Consider the following 18,677-nt stretch of genomic DNA (forward strand, 5'->3'; position numbering starts at 1 on the left):
AACACTTTTAGTAGACAACTATGACACCAAACTTAATAAAGACTACTTAAAAATAACACAGGTTAAGTCCAGATATTTCATTCTTTTCATGTCTCTTGTTTTGCTCATTGTTATTGCCTCACATTTCTGTGTTGAGTTGGAATTTTTAAGCTTTAGTTGTTTTCTCTGCTTGTGTTGAACTTTTAAAATCAGAATCAGATATCTGTATTTTGTAATTTCATACATTTGGAGCACATTTCTATTTCCTGTTGCACTGTCTGTATCTTAGGCACACTTGCTCTGTTGTTTTTCTGAAGTGCATTTCTATAGTTTTTGCAGCACATTCATGTGTGAGCATTTCTGTGTTTGTAGAGCAATTCTATTTGCCTGATCTCTTTCCACTGTGTTCTGTATTTTAAGTGCATTTCTGCATTTTCTCATTTGCATATGTGCTTGTACTAATTGCAATGTCCTCTTTGATTTAGACATTTGCACAAGTGTTGCAGATTGGTCAATACTTTGTTTGATTCATTGCGATGTTTGGTCTGTTTGCAGGTGATTTCTCGTAAAGAAGACAGAACAACAGCCAGGATAAATAGAAAATAACTTTTATTTGTCATCAATATTTTAACCATGAGAGCGCAGAGGAACGTCGGCTCCTCTGACTGTATTGCTTTTGAAATGGAACAACATGTTTGATCAGCACTTCACAACTCTTGACAGATACTTTGGCTTACATAGACTACCTTCACTTCATTCACAGGCACAAAAAACAACAACAAACACAAAAATGACACGGTTAGCCTACTTCTCACTAACACCCCTTCATTTTCCAGCGCAATGATGCAGCAAAATGTGTGTGCACATAAGAAAACGGGTATGTGACAAACTCCATTTCAATCTTCAAAAACGGCAATGATGCAACGGATAAAAATACAAAGAGAGATGTTTGATTTATGAGCATCTAGAAAGTGCTGACTATCGTAACACGTTTAACGTCTTTGCAAACACACACACACTTGTAGCGGATCACTTCATGGTCCCACAGGCACTTAGATTTAGTGTGCCTTAGTGACAGCAAACAGGCACAAGATCACAGCATCAGTCGGGCTGAGAGGGGACAGCTCTGATGTCTCAAGTACACACAAGGAGGGGGAGGGGGAGGGGGAGGGGGGGCGGGGTAACAGAGGACCGAGAGTTTTAATTATTTGACACAGTCAAAGCTTTAACCAATCCATGTCACACTGATACAACATGACACAAAAAAAAAAGACAAAAGAAAAAAAAAATACATATATGTGAATTTAAAATCCTTCCCTATCAGTGTTGCATGAATATGGAGATTGTCTACACAGCATGTGTGGAAAATTGGTCGACCGAGTTCACATGATTGTGAGCAAGAGAGCGAGAGAGAGAGAGAGAGAGAGGGAGGAACGATCATGATAACAGAAGGAATGTTTTTTACTGTGGTTTTTGTTAATCTAATCTACTGACATCAGTATTTGGAGATGTGAGATGGCTGGACTGCAGCTTATTTTTCTGATCATAAAACTATTTACAGCAGACGTTTGGCACTCAATAAATTACAGTGACTCCCATAAATCAACCACACCAAGTGAGACCTTACAAAACAAAATCCCAACATTAGTACATTAGTGCTCTAAACGTGTGTGGAGACATTAATCATATATGGTTATTATGCAACAGTGTTAATTTTAGACTAAACGTCCGTTATGAGAACCTAAACATGATGTCGTGGCATATGTGTCATAAAAAAAATGCATTTCATGTTCCGTTTTTTTTTTGGTACGTTGTCCTCACATTCCCGCAAGAGCTCCCTCTGCTGGTGATTCTAGTTCTCTGCAGGCACAGAACTTGACATAAAAGCCCAAACATGATCCAAAACTGCATGGTTAGAGAAGAACAGGCTAAAAAAAAAAATCAATCACAAAGAGTCATTTAAGAAGCACGCTTAAGCAACACTGATATTTAAGGGATTAATGGAGACACTACGGATAAAATAATTACATAAAATACAGTCATTGTTCAGATTTGGTGTCTTTAAAAAAGTGCTACGAGCTTCAGGAGGCGGGTAAAGTGATCAGCTGTCTGAAATTAGACTGAACGAGGGAAATACAACCCTCTCAGAATACCTTTTCATTCCTTCATAAGGCGCTTTGTGAGCATAAAACATGAACAAAAAAAAAAAGCAAAAAGCTAGTATAGCAGTAACTCAGCATGTTAATATAAAATAATAAATCCCATTTATCCTCCACATATTCAATGTGAATCAGAGCAACCTTTCAGGGCTAAAAATTAGTATGTCTCGTGATTCTACTGTTATAACATTTCATATTAAACTTCATTCGATTTGGAATCTCTTGTCCCCTGAAATATATGTTTTTAAAAAGTATATAATGAGTGAACACTATGTCGGCTCTCTTTAGGCGGGTTTCTACATAAATCATTAAAGTTACACCAACAACCAAGCCGGACCGCAGACATACCGGCTGCCACGTCTCAGTGATTTTTTTTTTGTTTTTAAAAGAAGTCCAGCGGAGCACAGTGATGTGGAATGAAAGTGTGAGTGTTTCACCCTTCAAAGACTCGATGTTGGTGGTGGATAGAGCGACAGGCAGCTTTCACTAAGAGTTCAGTGGTTATATGGTGGTGTGCCGTGGGTTACATCGGCATGTGCATCTCTGAGTATTCATCGTGACAGTCGCGCTCGTCCAACTTGGGCTCAGCGTCATCTGCATCCAGCTGGAGGGAAGGAAGAAAAAAGGGATTTATATTCAAACAAATTTTACTTCACATTGCACATATGAAGACATGATGGTACAACGACAGATCTCTCCCTGAATATCCATTTACGACGTCTGATTGCCTCCATGTGCATTTTGTACTGTCCCTTTAATTATCCACTTACAGTTGTTTGTACTCATTATACTGTCATGTCTCAGTGCTAATACATAAAATAACAAACTATTTCTTAAAGGTCACATATTCTGCAAAATACACTTCACCACTAACATGTCCCAAGTCTGTCAACAAACCACTCAATGAAGAGAAAAGTCCACCCTCCATCTTTTTCCACTTTCAGAAAATGCATGCTCAAACAGGCCGTTTGGAGATTTTCCCTTCATGACATCACAAAGGGCAGTAACTGGGACAAAGGGGCTGTTTACATACATACAAGCTTTAAAACAGAAAAAAAAAAGGTATTTAAAACAGGTGAACCTACACATGCAATCTCTCTGACGTTGAAGATGCGGCGCAGCAGGAACATCTTGACAGGGATGGTGAGGATGAGGACGAAGGGGAAAGCCAGCGACGCCTGTGTGGACATGACGGCCCACAGCACCCCCAAACACACGAGCTGGATGCAGGTGAACAGGTGCATGCGCAGAGTCCGGACCTGCAGGAAACAAGAGATTCATAAGAACTCCCACAGGCGCTCGTGAGAGACGAGATGAAGAAAAGTGCTGCGACAAAGATTAAGGTCAATTCTCGCATCGGTGATAAAACTTAAAACTTGAAAAAAGAAAAACAATTCCTCCCTCTCACCTTTCGTACGTAGGTGTGGTCAGGGTGGTACTTTGGCGGCATTAGCAGCAGCATCATCCGCTCTGTGAGCTGGATACCGTTCAGGGACATCACACCCATGTAGAGGAAGATACCAAACAGCACCGCCAGGGGGATCTGACGCAGCAGGTCTCCTATTACAATAGACATACCTGTGGAGAGAGGGGAAGAAGAAGAAGAAGTCTTCAGCATCCTATTTATCAGACAATATTCAAATTAAATAGATTCATTCAAAGCCTGATACTCACCAACCATGATGGCCACCAGGAGCCCAGTGACCCTCTGCTCCTTCACCTCCTGGATGCGAGGCTTGTCTCCAGGGGCGACTGCCTTACTCATGACAGTGAGGGCGTTGACGTGGGTCACAGAGCGAACGGTTGCTGCCGCCATCCACGGAAGGCCGAATAGGGCCGAGCTGCCGCCCAGCACCACGATCAGCAGCAGGTCCAGATGGAAACCAGAACCCTTCACCAACATCCGCTCCTTCTTACTCACTATCAGGCTGTCGTGTGAGGAGGCGGGACACAGACGTTAAGAACGGGGGTTTGGAGAATTCAACCAGACGTAAAAATTAGGTTCAAGATTTCTTCTTTAACCTCTGATTAATTCGGTTCAATTTAGCGTACTCGTGCAGATATCTGCCTTCCTTTTTGGTGTTTTTCTATTTTTTCAATTCTACTATGAGGATTCTTTGATTTGTGTCGATTTTGGCGCCCCCCCTGTGGACAAAGCAGAACCTCTTATCTCTTTCCTGTGCATGAGTAAATTGAGTTTTCTGATGCTGTTCTGCTTTCCTTTAAAAATCAAATGTATCACTTTGCTATGGGAAATGTATAAAAGGCTGTTTCTGCAGCATGCATGCAACCACCTTGTCTGACACCTACCCTGCAGCAACAGAAATAATCGACCTTGATTGAAAATGAATCAAAGATTAATTCTGATGATTCTCTCCTCTGATGTGACTCTTTAGAGGAACTCACGTGGTGATCTGAGTCTCCATGAAGATGAGGATGAAAACCAGCAGAGCGGGCAAACAGCAGGCAAACATCATCCAGATGGGGAATGAATTGTTGGTACCCAGAGGACTGATGAACCATCCACGTTTGTCAGGACTCGTCACAGAGAAGCCTGAAGGAACACTCAGTTTCTGGACAGAAGAGGAACCCCAGTGTTAGCAAAGAGGACAAAATAAGATCATCTTTTATTGATCTGCTGTAGGGAGATTTAAGGAGGATTGTTGATCTTTGCACGAAACCCAACACAACACTGGGGATTTTTTATTTGCGTGTAATACCGACAGTGAACACTGGGTGGAGTCCGCTGTGCATAGAGTCAAGGCTCCAGGTAATTAGATGCAGGTGTGTGTTTAGAGGCAAATCGTTTTTTGACTAAATGTATTTACTATTTTAAAATACAAACCCGATATTGTCCAGAGCAGTCACTACTGAGGTGTGAAACTATTTCTGGAAGCGTGCTCTTGGTGTTGAAACAAACAAATGTCTGATACTGTCTTCAATCATTTTATTTTAGTCCACGATCGGGAATCAATAATGATCATAAAAAAAATATATATAATATATAATTATGTCCAATATATATATAAAAAACATAAACAGTAAACATAAACATTTCATGACACTGTCAGAAAACGAAATGCCTCCAAACACAGTCCTGAATCAAATGACCTTGAGCCTTCGCTTTCTGCACAGCATTAGTCAAGACTCCACCTAGTGTCCAGTGTCGGTATTACACTCAAATACAAATTCACAGTGTTGTGTTGGGTTTCCTGCAAAGATCAATAAAAACCAGCATTTCGACTCCAACAATGATGAGAACTGTACTGTGTGGACCTTTAATGCTTCAAGTGCGTGCGTCTCACCTGTGTGTACGTGTCTTTTAGACTGTAATCCACCAGGACCATGATGAGGATGGCGATCGGTACGCCGAAGTCGCCGATGATCCTGCGAAACTGAAAACAAAGAAGATGTGATAGTTTGAACAAAGGTAGCTCAATTTACTGAATCGACAAATATTGAAAAGACGAATAGTTCTATATAATGCGCTGATATCCTGAAAGTATTAAAACCCATCAAAGTGGAAACACTGAGTGACGCATCTGAAAGCGATACTAAAACAGACCTTTCCCGTGATTGTTTTGTTCTCTTTTAAACGCTTGAAGAGACAGTTTTGATAAATATAATGGGCTCCTTCCTCTCTGATGTTCGTTACATATGAAGCTGAAGTCAGCAGCCTCTTAGCGAAGCTTAGCACAAAGACTAAAACGAGCCCGGCCCCTATCTGACTGTAACACACAGGGATGTTTCAAACACTCTCTAAAGCTCCTTTTTGACATGAAATATATTTTTGTACTCATGTCGTTCGACAGCATGGTTAATGTGTACAGTGAAGATCTGCATGTGATACAACAAAAAGCTGGAGGGGGAGCTGCCTCTTCCTTTAAGATAAGATTTTTAACTAATGACACTTTGATGTCTTGTGAGGTCTAAAAAGGGTTTACTGCTGCAGCTTCTCACCCGTCCAGGGAAGAAAGCGCTGTTCTTAAACTTGCGAAGGTAGAAAGCAATGAAGAACGTCCCGGCCATGAGAACCAGAGAGAGCAGCGCCGTGTTCGGTTTCCCTTGGACTGTCGACGTCACAGGCGACATGTTGTTGCCCAGCACCACTGTGAGGTTTTCTGCTGAGGCATTTCCTCCCGTGCTGTTGTCCAGGGCGCAATGTCTCAACGGGTGCTCCTTGAAAATCTGCTCAACAACATAGAGGGTTAAAATGAATGCTCAGTATATCACAAAAGCACACACACACACACATTGATTATGTTTCTTGGAGAGATAACTATTTATCATGCTGTAAAAAGAACCACAACCACACTTCCTGGAAAATGAGATTAAGCCTTTCAAGTCCTTGCCATAAACTAAAAAAGCAAACCCTCCAAAGTCACAAAATACTTAAACTCTTAATCCAATAATCCTTTGAGGCCAATCAATCTCAAAAGATTCCAGGTGCCCTCGCTAAAAAAAAACATACTCATTTCGACTGAGGTTTGAATTCGGTCCAAAGATTAGTCTGTTCAGTTTAGTGTCGGCGACGCGGATCACAGCGTGCCAACAAAAACCTTTTCTTAATGAGGAGTTGTTATTGGAAGTCTGCTGCGTACCCTGCCGAGCTTGATGAAGGTCTCGCAGATGAAGATGAGGGAGATGAGGAAGGAGAAGATCTCCTGGGTGAAGCGGGACACGAAGCGGACCAGGAAGCTTCCCTCGAAGGCCACCGTGACGATCACGATGATGATGAGCCAGAATCCGATCCAGACGCGGCCCGTCAGGTACTCGATATCGTTCGCTTTGCAGAACTGTGAGGACGCAGATGTCACAAAAACAGAAAAGCCCGTTTAAACCCGTCTTCTGAGACCGCCTGTTACGATTAGTAAAAGGCGCTGTACGTGAAAACACAGGGCTCCACTTAAACTTTGATAATTATATGTTTGACAATTGATGCAAAATAATTTCTGCACAGAACAAGATCAAGCATTTTTTTTATTATTATTTCTAAATATACTTGCTTGAGAGGGACCTGCAAACACGTCCGCAGTTTTGCACGGTCGGGAAATACATGTTTGTGCTTTTCTTTCTAATACAACCAATAAAGAACCACTTTCTTGTCTTTCTGTTGAATACAAGTGTAATGACAACACCAGGTTAGCTGGGTATGAAAAAAAGAGCTAGACTTGCTCCTATAAATGCAACAAAATCCACCTCCTATTGAAAACAAAAAGATGTAATCTAGCAGGATTTAGAGGCAGACCGTTCCTTGCCTGAGCTCGGTCACTTCCTGGAGTCTCTGCTGTCTCCACGGTGACCTAACTTGATTACTAGATTCTGGGAAGTCACTCTGCATTCAGCCAAGAACTGGACATAAAACCACCACTTTGGTGTTTTAAAGTGGCAGTGAGCAAAACATCCGCCTCTCCCTCTGCTACCTCGATCACACTGCTAAGCCCCGCACACCAAATGACACAAAAAAAAACCAAAACGTTTCACTAAGCTAGTTATGTCAAACTTGGAGGACAGAAGCATTTACAGCCAATGGTTCTACATCTACAACAGGTGTGTGCTACACAGCCGATGTGCTCTCTGCAGCACAGACGTTTTCTGCCTTTATATTTATGCTACATGTAATTGACATTTAGAGTATCAATTAACGAGTGGAAAAGAACATGCTGGCAAGGAGAAAAAATATGAAACTGCTTCATTAAGTGGACCAATATCCCACCGGTTGTATGTTATATGCTGAAAAAAACTCCTCGTTAAGTCAGTGTGAAACATTTCTGCCGTTTGTCCCCAAATTTTGTAAAAATGTCAGAATAGTTTTGCACGTGTGATATTTTTCATCTGTTGTTAGTGTAAGTTTAACTTGGTATAAACTTACGCTGTAAAAGGCTTCTTCAAAGACCAGCAGTGGTCCGGAGAAGCCCACAACGAGTAGCGGTTGAGCTCCGAGCAAGCAGAAGATCACGCCCTGCACTGCTGTGGACACAATCAGCTCAGAGACACCAATCAGCCCTTCTGTCTTTTCACCTGGCAACAGAGTGACAACAGATTAGCACCACAACGAACACCAATTGGGTGTCAAGTTTCTTCAATAAATCATCAATACTAAAACATGAAAGGGATCTGACACATGAGACAATAACCGAGTGTAACTCCACTCGTGTTTCACTCACCCAGCAGGCCTCCAAACGTGATGGCTGGAGAGAGAGCAGCAAAGTAGATGAAGATGACAGCAGCCATGCACTGACTGTTCAGGGCGTCCTTGAAGTCACTGAGGTACTTTGGGTAACGGCGCTGCACGTCTCGTATCAGCCCACCGAAGGGTCGCCCTCTGCGCTTTAAAGGGTCGTCCGACTTTTTTAAAGGTGTGAGGAGGGCTTCTGTCGGGAAACAAAAAGAAAGTCTCCAAAAATTAGAACAGGAAGCAGTTAAACAACAACAGAAACTTCCTGATTTGCAAAGACGTGCTCACCTTTCTCTTCAAGGCTTTTCGGCTCCTTGGCCAGCAGTTTGACCCCCTGCTCCTCCCTCTTGCGCAGCATCTCCTTCTGAAAGCGAGCGACAGAGCGCAGCAGCTCGTCGCCTCCCATCTCTGAAGGTGGCAGCACGATGCTGCAGTCCAAGAAGCTGTTGATGGCGTTCAGCAAGTCCTGCCTGTCGTCTGCCAGGTAGGCTGCCTCGTGGAATTGCTGGACGGTGATTCAGATACAAACTTATTTTACCAAAAACTTAATGTTTATGGATCTCTTTTTCTGCAGGTCTGCGCCTGCAGAGCTGTGACAACCGACTATCTCAATTCGATGAAATGTTATTGGGTTTTTGTCTAAAAAACAACAATATTCCTACCCCTCCCTCACCTTGTCAGACATGAGTGTAGAGATGGAGCGTCCTATCTGGTGGTAGTCCATGCTGGTGGTGGGTGGTCCAAGCAGCACAAAGAGAAACCTGACCGGCACGGGGACCTCCAGGACAGACTCCAGCTCCACCGCCTCCTGCAGCCGCACAAACGCCATGGTGGGCTGCTCCAGGAAGTCCACGCTGCCTGGAGGACGACAGGCAGTGACGGTTTACATACTGACAGAGCCGCTCAGTGTGAAAAATTAAGGAGAGGAATTATGACTTAAACACAATGTATGTTTTTTTTTTTTTTTTTTTTTTTGAGTCTTCAGTGGGAGAAAACTCACCTACAAGGACTACAGTAGCCTCAGCGTTTTCAGGGATCTTCTCCAGCAGCTTCAGCTCGTGTTTTGATTTGGACCGATGCATACCATACACCACAGGCGGCTCCTTCTGCTGCAAGTTGAAAAGCAAAAAAAGAGCAAAAATCAAACAATTGGAGAAGCTTATGCCTGGAGTATTGGAAAGCACTTGGGCACTTTACTCACCTGCAAATCGTTCTTTTCTATGTTGATGCGTGTTTCAGTTTCCCCCAAAGGGTGGGTGGTCCCCATGAGCGGGTCAGTCACCAACGGTTCGGGCTGATGGGTGTGGTTGCCACTGTGGTTGTGCGTCATCAGACTGCCCAGGCTGGCTGCGGAGATGTTCCTGGGGAAAGGGCTACTGTGCTCCTTCTCATCACTCGGGTGACTATGGGAGGCAGGGAGAGGAAAAGAGAGGGTGAGGTGGAGGAAGAGAGGCAGAGACCAGGAGGGGAGCCATCTAGTAGTAAGAAGCGTGCAGCAGTGAGATGAAGTCAGCTTAATCACTGCTCTTCCTTATACAAGTTAAACGGCCAATAATTAACTGTGTGAACTAGTATCAGCTCCCGGAGTCAAAGCGCGCTCTTGTGCTATCATGCACTTGAATTAAATGTTTTCTTCTTTATGTAAAACTTTTCTGACATTTTGTCCAGGACCCCCTTGTTAAAAAGAGGTTTTGTGTCTCCATGGAATTTCCCCTGTTAAATAAAAGGTTAAATCGTTACAACTGGTGAAGACAATGACCATAGGTTTGATGTCACAAACACTGTTTTAAAATATCAAACAGTGAACAAGAAGACAAATCAGTAAGTGGTCAAACTTTGCCTTGTGGGAAACTAGGAGGTAAGACACAAAGATGTCAAAGGAGGTGAGACTGCCTCTATCGGTTCATCCTCTTAAAGGATATCAGTGCTGATGTTTGTTGCCGTGTGCTGCTGAAGGTCACCTGTGTTTCAGCAGCAGCGCCCTCAGGACGTTGGCTCGGTCCTCAGCTTTGATCTGGTCTGAAATGATCATCTGCTCCACCACCTGGTGGGCGATGCCGGGCAGGGTCTTCTGGTCCAGGTCCAGCAGCACGGCACCTGTTGATACATACAAATAAGACCAACTCAGCACTCTATGAACGGCACCACAAACTCTCAGGCTAACCAGTGCCAACCATAAACTCTAACGTACCGTGAGAGATGGTTTTTCGGAGCTCCAGCAAACTGCGAAAAGACAGCGAGGCCACGTGAGGTTTCCCCCAGCGGTCTGTCTCTTCCTCCACGTCTTCCTCAAACTTGATCCATCGAGCCGTCTCCTTCCACTGCATCTCCTGGTTCTTGTCCATAGTCAGCTCATTCAGCTCCACAAAAACCTGGGGACAAAAACAAAACAAAACACAGGAACGTGAGATAATGAAGAGAACGTCCACATTATTCACGCAGAACATGCACCTTCTGCATGTACCAAATACTTGTTTTACAGCCAGTGCAATTTCTATTCATCATTTGTTATGGGTTTTTTTAAATGGTGGATTCTGTAGGGAAGCAATTTGCAGGTTACCATTAGAAAGACTGCATGCTTACCTGAGTACCAAGTCATTCATTAGATTCACTCACCACACCAAGAAGACATTCTATCAGGGTTATTAACCCTAGATTTTACAATAAAAGGTGCAGAAAAATACAAAAAAAAACAGCAAAAGACCAGTCAGTATATACAATAATCTGCATCTCTCAGCTTTCTCAGCGCCAAATATGTGTACTCAAGTTATTAATGAAACACCATGCTGGTAAATCGGATTCCTTTGTGTAGTAGAGACAACAAAACACGCTGGAAAACATTTCTTTTTATCCTCCTGTGCCACACTACACCAGCTGCATGCCTGTGAAGTCACGCTCACACGGGGTCAAACCTGACGCTGGCCCGTCACCCAGCCTCACCTTCTGGTACCCAGCCATCTGACCTGAGTCCATGTCCAGCAGGAGGCCTTCGAGCCGCGAGGCCGAGCGGTACACAACCACCGGTAAGGACTGGAGGAGCGAGACGGTGCAGGAGAGGACTCAAACACACGGCAGCAAAAAGGGCCGGACCCTAGCTTTTACACACATACCAACAGGTACCTCTTCCTCATCACACACACCTGACAGGGACCTGTTGTGTGCTCGGGCTGCTGGGTGGGAGGGGGTGCTTAGAGCCGTGTATGAGAATGTGTGTGTGTGTTAATAAAACATAGCTCTCCCTCTCTCAGGAGCTTCCAGTGTCTGGTTACCTACGCTCCTCTCCCCCCACTTTTTTCCTCTCCATGTGAAAGGAAAGAACTCATTCATTCATTTTTAATTGTCTCCTTCCCTCCCCGTCCCGTCCCGTCCACAAAAGGAGACTCAGCGCTACATCAGAGAGATGGAAAACATTTCCCAGGACTTTTAAACAGTTTATGGTCACTTTCTGGGGGAAATAAGCAAAGTCTGAAGTAGAAAAATAGATTAAAATATTGCAAAGGAAAGTTTGTTTACCAAAACTTTCTTAGGTTAAAACAGAAATAAAAATAACTCATTTGGTGATTTTCAGAAGAATTGATGGAATGCTTTTGCATTTGTTTAACATCAGCCTTTGACTGCATTACTGCAGAAGTAGGAACCATTTCTCTGTCTTTATCATAGTCATATTTCTGTACAAAAAAGCTAACTGCTAAATCTTTTTTTTTTTTTTTTTTTTTTTTTTTTTTAAATCAGAGTTGATCCACATATTCAGATGTGTGTCCATTTTAAAGTGACGGCAGTTCTTTCTTTGACATGACTAGAATCATAATATTTTCAATAGTTAATAAATAATAAAATAATAATAATAAAAAAATGTTTGTGGTTTCACTGTTGGTTGAACAAAAGACATCAATTAGAAAAATAGTGATGATTTCACGATATCTGAAATGATTTATTAATGAGTCCAAAGTTTGGTACATTTTGCTACTCAGTGAAAGATTTCTTTAAACCCTTTAATGGTTGTAGGTCGCTGTTGTTGATGATTAATAACAGACGTTTATCAGAATGAGTAAAAGGTACTGATGAGGCAACAGAACAATCATCATCAGACTGTATGATGCACATGTTGACGTGTGTCCCGCTCTCACTTTGAAAAGTGATCATCAATGTCTCACCTCATGTGGGGTTCGGTCCTGCTTACGGCTGCGTGTGGTCGGCTCTTTGTGGTCTTTGCCGATATGCACCACTTGACCTTTGGTGCTCTTTCTGACCAGGTGTCTGCGCACACCGGGAACATCTTCAAAACGGTGACCTGATGGAACAGAGGGAAGACTATTTAACAAAGATGATGTTAAAGTAACAATACCAGAAAATTTATATCCTTGAATAGGTAGAAGGCTGCATGATTTTTACAGCCTGAAGCTATTCAGTATGCACATGTTGACCTCGCACCACAGGTTCAAATCTCAAAGCACCAAGTCACTAAGTGCCAAGCCAGCTTGCTTTTGTGTCTTTGGTCCCTCATCAGGGAGTAGAGTTACTCAGGCTGGCAGCGGGAACAGGTATCAAAAAGATTACGGCGAGATTCCCAGGATGGCTGAGAAAAATTCAAACTCTGCGAGGAGGAACTGAGGTCAGAGATGAGTTCGAAATAGACGACCAGGATAAAAAAAAAAAAATCAACATCAACCTTAAAACTGAAAATGCATCTGAAAACCTGTCTTACAAAATCAATGTGATTCCCCTCAAAATATCAACTGCCTTACCTTTATCAGAGCCTGAGAGTCCTATGAAACAAACAGTGACGCTTTTATGGTTCTTCATCAATGTTTCAGCTCATTATTTAAAAATCAGAAGGTCCAAAACGATAACATCTATACTGTTCATTCTAGTTTGACTTCACAATCCCTGCATCTTTATCTCAGAGGGTCTGTGGTCAAGTCTCTCCACGATGTCTGAGTGAAGTTTGGGGCAGCCGCTGGATTAAAAACGAGGCCCGATTGGCACGCAGCATTTAAAGGACGTGGAGGATTTGTGGTGGGCGTAGGGTTGGTGTTGGCACGACAGACTGACTACGTGCCTTTAAATCACAGCGGGCCACTTGTGCGTGTTTTGAGATAGCGGAAAAAGTTGCCACTTCTTGACCGATGCCTGACCCGCCCGTGGTTGAAACTTTCACAATGCATCAGTGAGAAGAGGTGTTAATTCGCTCAGGTCAGACAAAGGGGAGGGACAGTGATCTAATAATTCCTATTGTTGACCAGAAGCCAGAGACAGAGACACTTTCCCAGGATGATTTATGGGGGCGGCGAAAAGATAAAAGAAGACACAGAGGATACGTGGTGATCAACATGTTGGAGTCTCATTGTCTCTAAGCCCCATAATGACTACAGAACTGGATGATATCTGCACATAAGTCCTTCAACAACCTCTTTTTTTTTTGGCCTTCAACTTCACTTAACTCTCCCCCTTGCTTGAGTCCACTAATGATTAAAGGTTCTTCACTCAGGTCCAGGTTTTACCATTAGCCACCATGTTGGCTTGGGCCTGAATCCAGGGGCCTCAGCTGACAGCGGGAATGGCTAATTTAATAATGCGAGCCTGTCAGACACACTCTCTGATAAGCTGCTGCTCTCTGCTGAGGGGTCGGATCCCTGGCGTAAATTTCCCCGGCCTTGAACACAACCCCACGCTGGGTCGGGGGGCCAGGGACGTCACTGAGCGGCAGGGAGCCGAGTGAAATGAAGAAGGAGCTCCCTCGCCTTGACGTTTCTGGACAAAGCTGAGCATCAACAAATCCAAAAATTCATATTTGTCACAGTCAGATTGCATTAGCCTGTTCAGATATCATTAGTTTTTATAAATCGGAATTATTAAAAATAAAAAAAAATACACAAAGCCAACCATGCTGAAGAAGCTTTGGTGTTGTTAAGGCAAACAACTTGGCATCTTATATTGTTTTTAATTAATTAAAAGGAATAACAAGACATCATGGATATCTTTTCTCCTGGATGGTTTTATATTGAGGCACCTACAGCAGATTAATAACTTTAATTGCTAAAAAGATTCAAGATAGGAGCTTAAACTCAAACATTTTCGAAAAAAAGAATTACAAGTTTAGGTCAAGAAAGGAAAAAGCAGTGATTCACATCAGTTCCTTGACTCCTTGAAATATATCAGACTAAGATATAATCACTCTACAGAGTTGATATGGTGGTTAAGTGTGCACATGAAGGTGTGTTCTTAAAAGTGTACTGTTTAAAGTGTGCACTTGAAAGTGTTCACATTATTGAAAATGCAAAGTCAAAAGTGTGCACTCGAGGTGCTGATGGGCTGGCGATTGTGTTGCTCTCCATGTGTGGAGGCTGTGGTCCTCCAGGCGGACAGCCTGGGTTATAACCAACCTGGGACTTCTTTCCAGCATGTCATTCTGCATTCTTTCTACTGATTTCCTTTCCTACTCTATCAACTGGCTAAAAGCCCAAACATTATGGTTGAAAAAATAAATAAAGATTGTGCATTCAAAAGTGTGTACTTCAAGGTGTACTCATAAGAAGTCAAGTCAGATGGTGTTAAAATATAAAACTATTTAAAGGAAAAATAAGGAAAGGGGGTTTCCTTAATGGGGCCTCTCTGTTAGCTTGCCCCCCCCCACCATGTACAGAAGATGTTGTCCTTGAAGCAGGTGTCCCGGATTCAAGTCTGACTTCTGGCTCATTTCACACGTGTCATTCTTCACTCTCTCTCGCCCCACTTTCCAAATCCATCCCCTGTCCTCGCTCAATAAAGGCATGAAAAGGCCAAAAATGAATCTTTAAAAAGAAGTGTGTCCTTTATCTGGAAAAGTCCTAACGGATACAGGGCAGCCCAAGTTTTTTATGTCATGTGGAGGACATCTCTTTATTTAATTCTCTGACGGTGGAGTAAAGAAAACAATTCTATCATTCATCTGTACTCACTCTTGATGCCATCCAGGTCAGCGGAGGCCAGCGTCTGAGCCTCACTCTCGTCAGTAGGGATCCGCTCGTACTTGGCCTGCTCGGCACCCGTCATGTTGCCTGTGCGCCGGCGCTCCTGCAGATCGTAGCTGCGGCAGGCAGAGGACACCCGGGCAAGCGGTATGTGTTCAGGTTGCCCAAACTGAGGCGCAGGGCTGGAAACGTCGGGTGAGGTCGGTGCACTAAATAAAAGCGGAGAACGACACAAAGTTGTGCTTTTAGAATGCTACACTTGCATATCTCAAATCAAGAGGTTCAACTAAAATCTAAACGGACATTAAAGTATAAAAAGCATTCACATGGTACGCTCAGCCAATACAAATCCTTCCAAGTCCTTTGAAATGGACACAAAGAACTCACCGTCCTATAAATGTCTGCTGTCCAAAGAAAAACAAGACTATGAAGCAAAAATATCACTCAACTATCTTCCCCTTGCGTGAGGAGGCTTTGTCAGATAAATCCACCGTTATTCCAATTCCCTCCAATCAACAAGTAGTCACAGCTTTATCCCAGCCCAGATTAGAGCCTCATGAAGAGGAAAAGTAAATGCCATAGGGGGAGCCTGGAGCTGCTGAGGTGTGTTGTGTCGTCTATAGCGACAGGTGATATATGGGTCTCTGAGGAGCAGATTATTCAGGTCCATCAGATCATGCCCAGCAGGCCATCTGGATGCCTGAGACATGGTAACGTACAGTGTGTGCCTCACTGGGCTGATCAAGCATGTGCCTCACATGCATTACGCAATCATCACAGCAGGTAAAGCACGCTAATCATTTTCTCTCACGCCCCCTTTCACTGGTTTGTTTTTGTCCAAGAACTCGACTTGACTCACTCTGAGGAAGTGGCATCTTCGTTGTCTGCTCCGTCGGCAGAGTGCGGTACGACGTCCAGCTCACGGGCTGAGTGAGGGCTCTCTTTGCCACGTTTGACTACATGGTCGTCATCTGAGAGAAAAAACTGTGGAGAGAAAACAGAGCGTGAGAGAGAGCGGCTTATTGTTAAAAACAGACAATGGAGCTAAAATGAAAACCAAGAACGTCAGATATCAGATTAAATCAGAGGAAAATCGAGGTTTTTAACGGCTCAATGCAATAAGTCTGTTGGAATTGGTTTAAAAAATATATCATTTATATAACTGGATTTGTTATCTCAAGGAATGGGGACTCTGCAACCACTCCCCAACCCCTCCAAAAAATTGGACGGACAAATAAAACATGAGTATGTTTTGGGAATCTGTTGTCTTCAGATGTTTGTCTGTTGTTTTCATTATCTCTGTCATATCCTGCAGCTTTGAAAAGTTTTATTATGATTGTTTGGCTGTTATTATGCTCTGCAAAACAAGACAAACATAAAACCTACTGATGAAAGATTAAGACTATAATAAAAGATTCATAAAGGAACATGTTGTGATGCTACAGTAGCGAGTGAGAAGGCTGGATAATGAAACATTAGGAGCATAATCCTGAATCCAAACATTACCATGTGGCCACATCCTGATGCAACAGTTGAGGGTACCAGACCCGCTCAATCATGAACTCACTAGGACATTACGATGATTACCTCTACATCTTTGACTTTCTCTGACTCAGAGGGAATCGAAGTCGTCTCGGTCACCTCATCCTCTTCTTCCTCCTCATCTTCCCCCTCATCGATGGGGCCACTGCTGGGAACTTGGCTGCCTTTGTGATCTTTGTCCTTCCTCCTCTTCTTGCTGCTCTTCTTCCTGCGTCCCTCGTTGGGCAGTTTGGACAGAGGGCGGTGGATGTGGTGAGAGGAGTGACGGTGGTCTGGGGAAAAAACATACATTATTCCATTTTTAAATGCCAGCTAATAAACTCGTTGAATATTGAAATGCATCCAAAGAGAGAACACTGTTGCGTTCTTACATTCAATATCCTCCTCATGGTAGATGTGGTGCTGTTCATCAGGTATCACAGACGCAGGGCTCAGGATCTGCTGGAAGCGCTGGACGCCCAAAGCTTTGTTGAGGTCACCATCGTCATCCTCTTCAGGACGAGAAGGTCCATGTGATGAGGCAGCAGGAACCTCTGGCTACAACACAAAAGAAAACAAATACATGAATACATTTCAAGAAAAATGTAAAACAAGGAACTCAGTCACTTGCCAAAAGAACTCCAGCCAGTCAACGCTCCTGTTTGGAACTTTCAGAGAGAAAGCGGTGCCTCTTATCTCATCGCCGATCTTGTCCTGTTTATTTGTGATTTGTAAGTGTAAAAAAAAAAAAAAAAAGGCCTCATCCTGCTTTATTTTGAAAGCCAAACCCATTGTTTCGTGTTTCATTTACTTCCTCGTTTGACACCTACATCCTCAGGAGTGTTTACAATCAATGAAAAAATGATTAAGCTTATAAAACAAACAAGGTGTTACAAAGTTCTTTGATAGGTGCAGAAGTATACATAACAACACAGAGTAAGAACCCAAACAAGAACAAAACAGTGCAAGAACCCCAAAAGATCTCCAAGCTGGCAGCCCGGGTTCAAATCCTACCTGTGGCTCCTTTCCCACGTCATTATCTAATCTCTCTCTCCCTGATTTCCAACTCTATCTACTGTCCTGTCTCTACAATAAAGACACAAAAAGCCCCCACAAAATCTTCAAGTCTTCGTTTAAACTGTGGCTGTATCCAAATTCTATAATTCATCCAAACATTGACATGCAAAGGTTATCAATCTGTAACTTTGCAATGTTTCCATCAATGAAAAGATTTAACAGGAACATTTTTTGTTGCCTTGGAGTTTTCTGTAACTGTGTCGTCTTTATCCAGACTATTATGAATAGTTTCTAGCTTTGCAGCCTCCTACTTTCGCGTTGAATTAAGGGGAAATAATGTCCATGTAGCGCACACTCAAAAATCTTTAATTCTTTTAGACACTAAAGTTTTTGTTTAACCATGTTTCCAGTGTTATTGTACTACATGCCAAAACCTGCAGAGAATGAATCTGTAGTTGGAGTACTAATCAACTTCAACAAAACCAACACTAGAGGGAGTTCTCGTTCTGCAGTTACAGCACCGTCAGGACGTCACATGACAAGCCCTCTCATGCAGAGCCTCCTTAAAATGAGCCATGTGCATTACAAAAGCCATGTGCATTACTCTTCGTCCACACTGTGGTGTGACAGGCATCATGTGGTTGATAAGAGATCTGTTTTCTTGCAGCAGGATACTGCTCCCTGGTGTGCCTTGCTCTGCCGGAGGGATGTTGTCGTAAGGCTTGGCCGGAGCTACTGCTGCAAGTGGATCTACTCGGCCTGACAGGATCGTGCTCTAGCTGCCCTGAAGTGGAGATAACTGCACAGGTAGTCATATCCTGCAGTGGAACCCTCCCTGCGGCAGAACTCAGGGGGCCACAAGTGATGGGATTC

The 18,677-nt window shown here is 43.2% G+C and overlaps 1 protein-coding gene across 5 annotated transcripts in view; it reads right to left on the minus strand.

Moving 5' to 3' along the window:
* Nucleotides 1-571: 571 nt before the first annotated feature.
* slc4a2b (solute carrier family 4 member 2b) overlaps nucleotides 572-18,677 on the minus strand; it is a 41,384-nt gene continuing 23,278 nt past the window's right edge. For all 5 annotated transcript variants that reach the window (XM_065948830.1, XM_065948828.1, XM_065948829.1 and 2 more), the window contains 21 exons: nucleotides 17,180-17,345; nucleotides 16,854-17,080; nucleotides 16,126-16,250; nucleotides 15,255-15,475; nucleotides 12,471-12,607; nucleotides 10,508-10,688; nucleotides 10,278-10,413; nucleotides 9,518-9,719; nucleotides 9,317-9,425; nucleotides 8,990-9,174; nucleotides 8,605-8,821; nucleotides 8,306-8,512; nucleotides 8,011-8,159; nucleotides 6,740-6,934; nucleotides 6,099-6,326; nucleotides 5,444-5,533; nucleotides 4,545-4,711; nucleotides 3,813-4,066; nucleotides 3,547-3,716; nucleotides 3,224-3,397; nucleotides 572-2,742 (listed from right to left, as the gene is read on the minus strand). In XM_065948830.1, the coding sequence (XP_065804902.1) occupies nucleotides 2,662-2,742; nucleotides 3,224-3,397; nucleotides 3,547-3,716; nucleotides 3,813-4,066; nucleotides 4,545-4,711; nucleotides 5,444-5,533; nucleotides 6,099-6,326; nucleotides 6,740-6,934; nucleotides 8,011-8,159; nucleotides 8,306-8,512; nucleotides 8,605-8,821; nucleotides 8,990-9,174; nucleotides 9,317-9,425; nucleotides 9,518-9,719; nucleotides 10,278-10,413; nucleotides 10,508-10,688; nucleotides 12,471-12,607; nucleotides 15,255-15,475; nucleotides 16,126-16,250; nucleotides 16,854-17,080; nucleotides 17,180-17,345 (3,621 nt within the window). In that variant the 3' untranslated portion in view covers nucleotides 572-2,661. The remainder of the gene's footprint in view (nucleotides 2,743-3,223; nucleotides 3,398-3,546; nucleotides 3,717-3,812; nucleotides 4,067-4,544; nucleotides 4,712-5,443; nucleotides 5,534-6,098; nucleotides 6,327-6,739; nucleotides 6,935-8,010; nucleotides 8,160-8,305; nucleotides 8,513-8,604; nucleotides 8,822-8,989; nucleotides 9,175-9,316; nucleotides 9,426-9,517; nucleotides 9,720-10,277; nucleotides 10,414-10,507; nucleotides 10,689-12,470; nucleotides 12,608-15,254; nucleotides 15,476-16,125; nucleotides 16,251-16,853; nucleotides 17,081-17,179; nucleotides 17,346-18,677) is intronic.

The sequence above is a fragment of the Labrus bergylta genome, chromosome 20, assembly GCF_963930695.1.
Source record: "Labrus bergylta chromosome 20, fLabBer1.1, whole genome shotgun sequence".
NCBI lineage: Eukaryota > Metazoa > Chordata > Actinopteri > Labriformes > Labridae > Labrus > Labrus bergylta.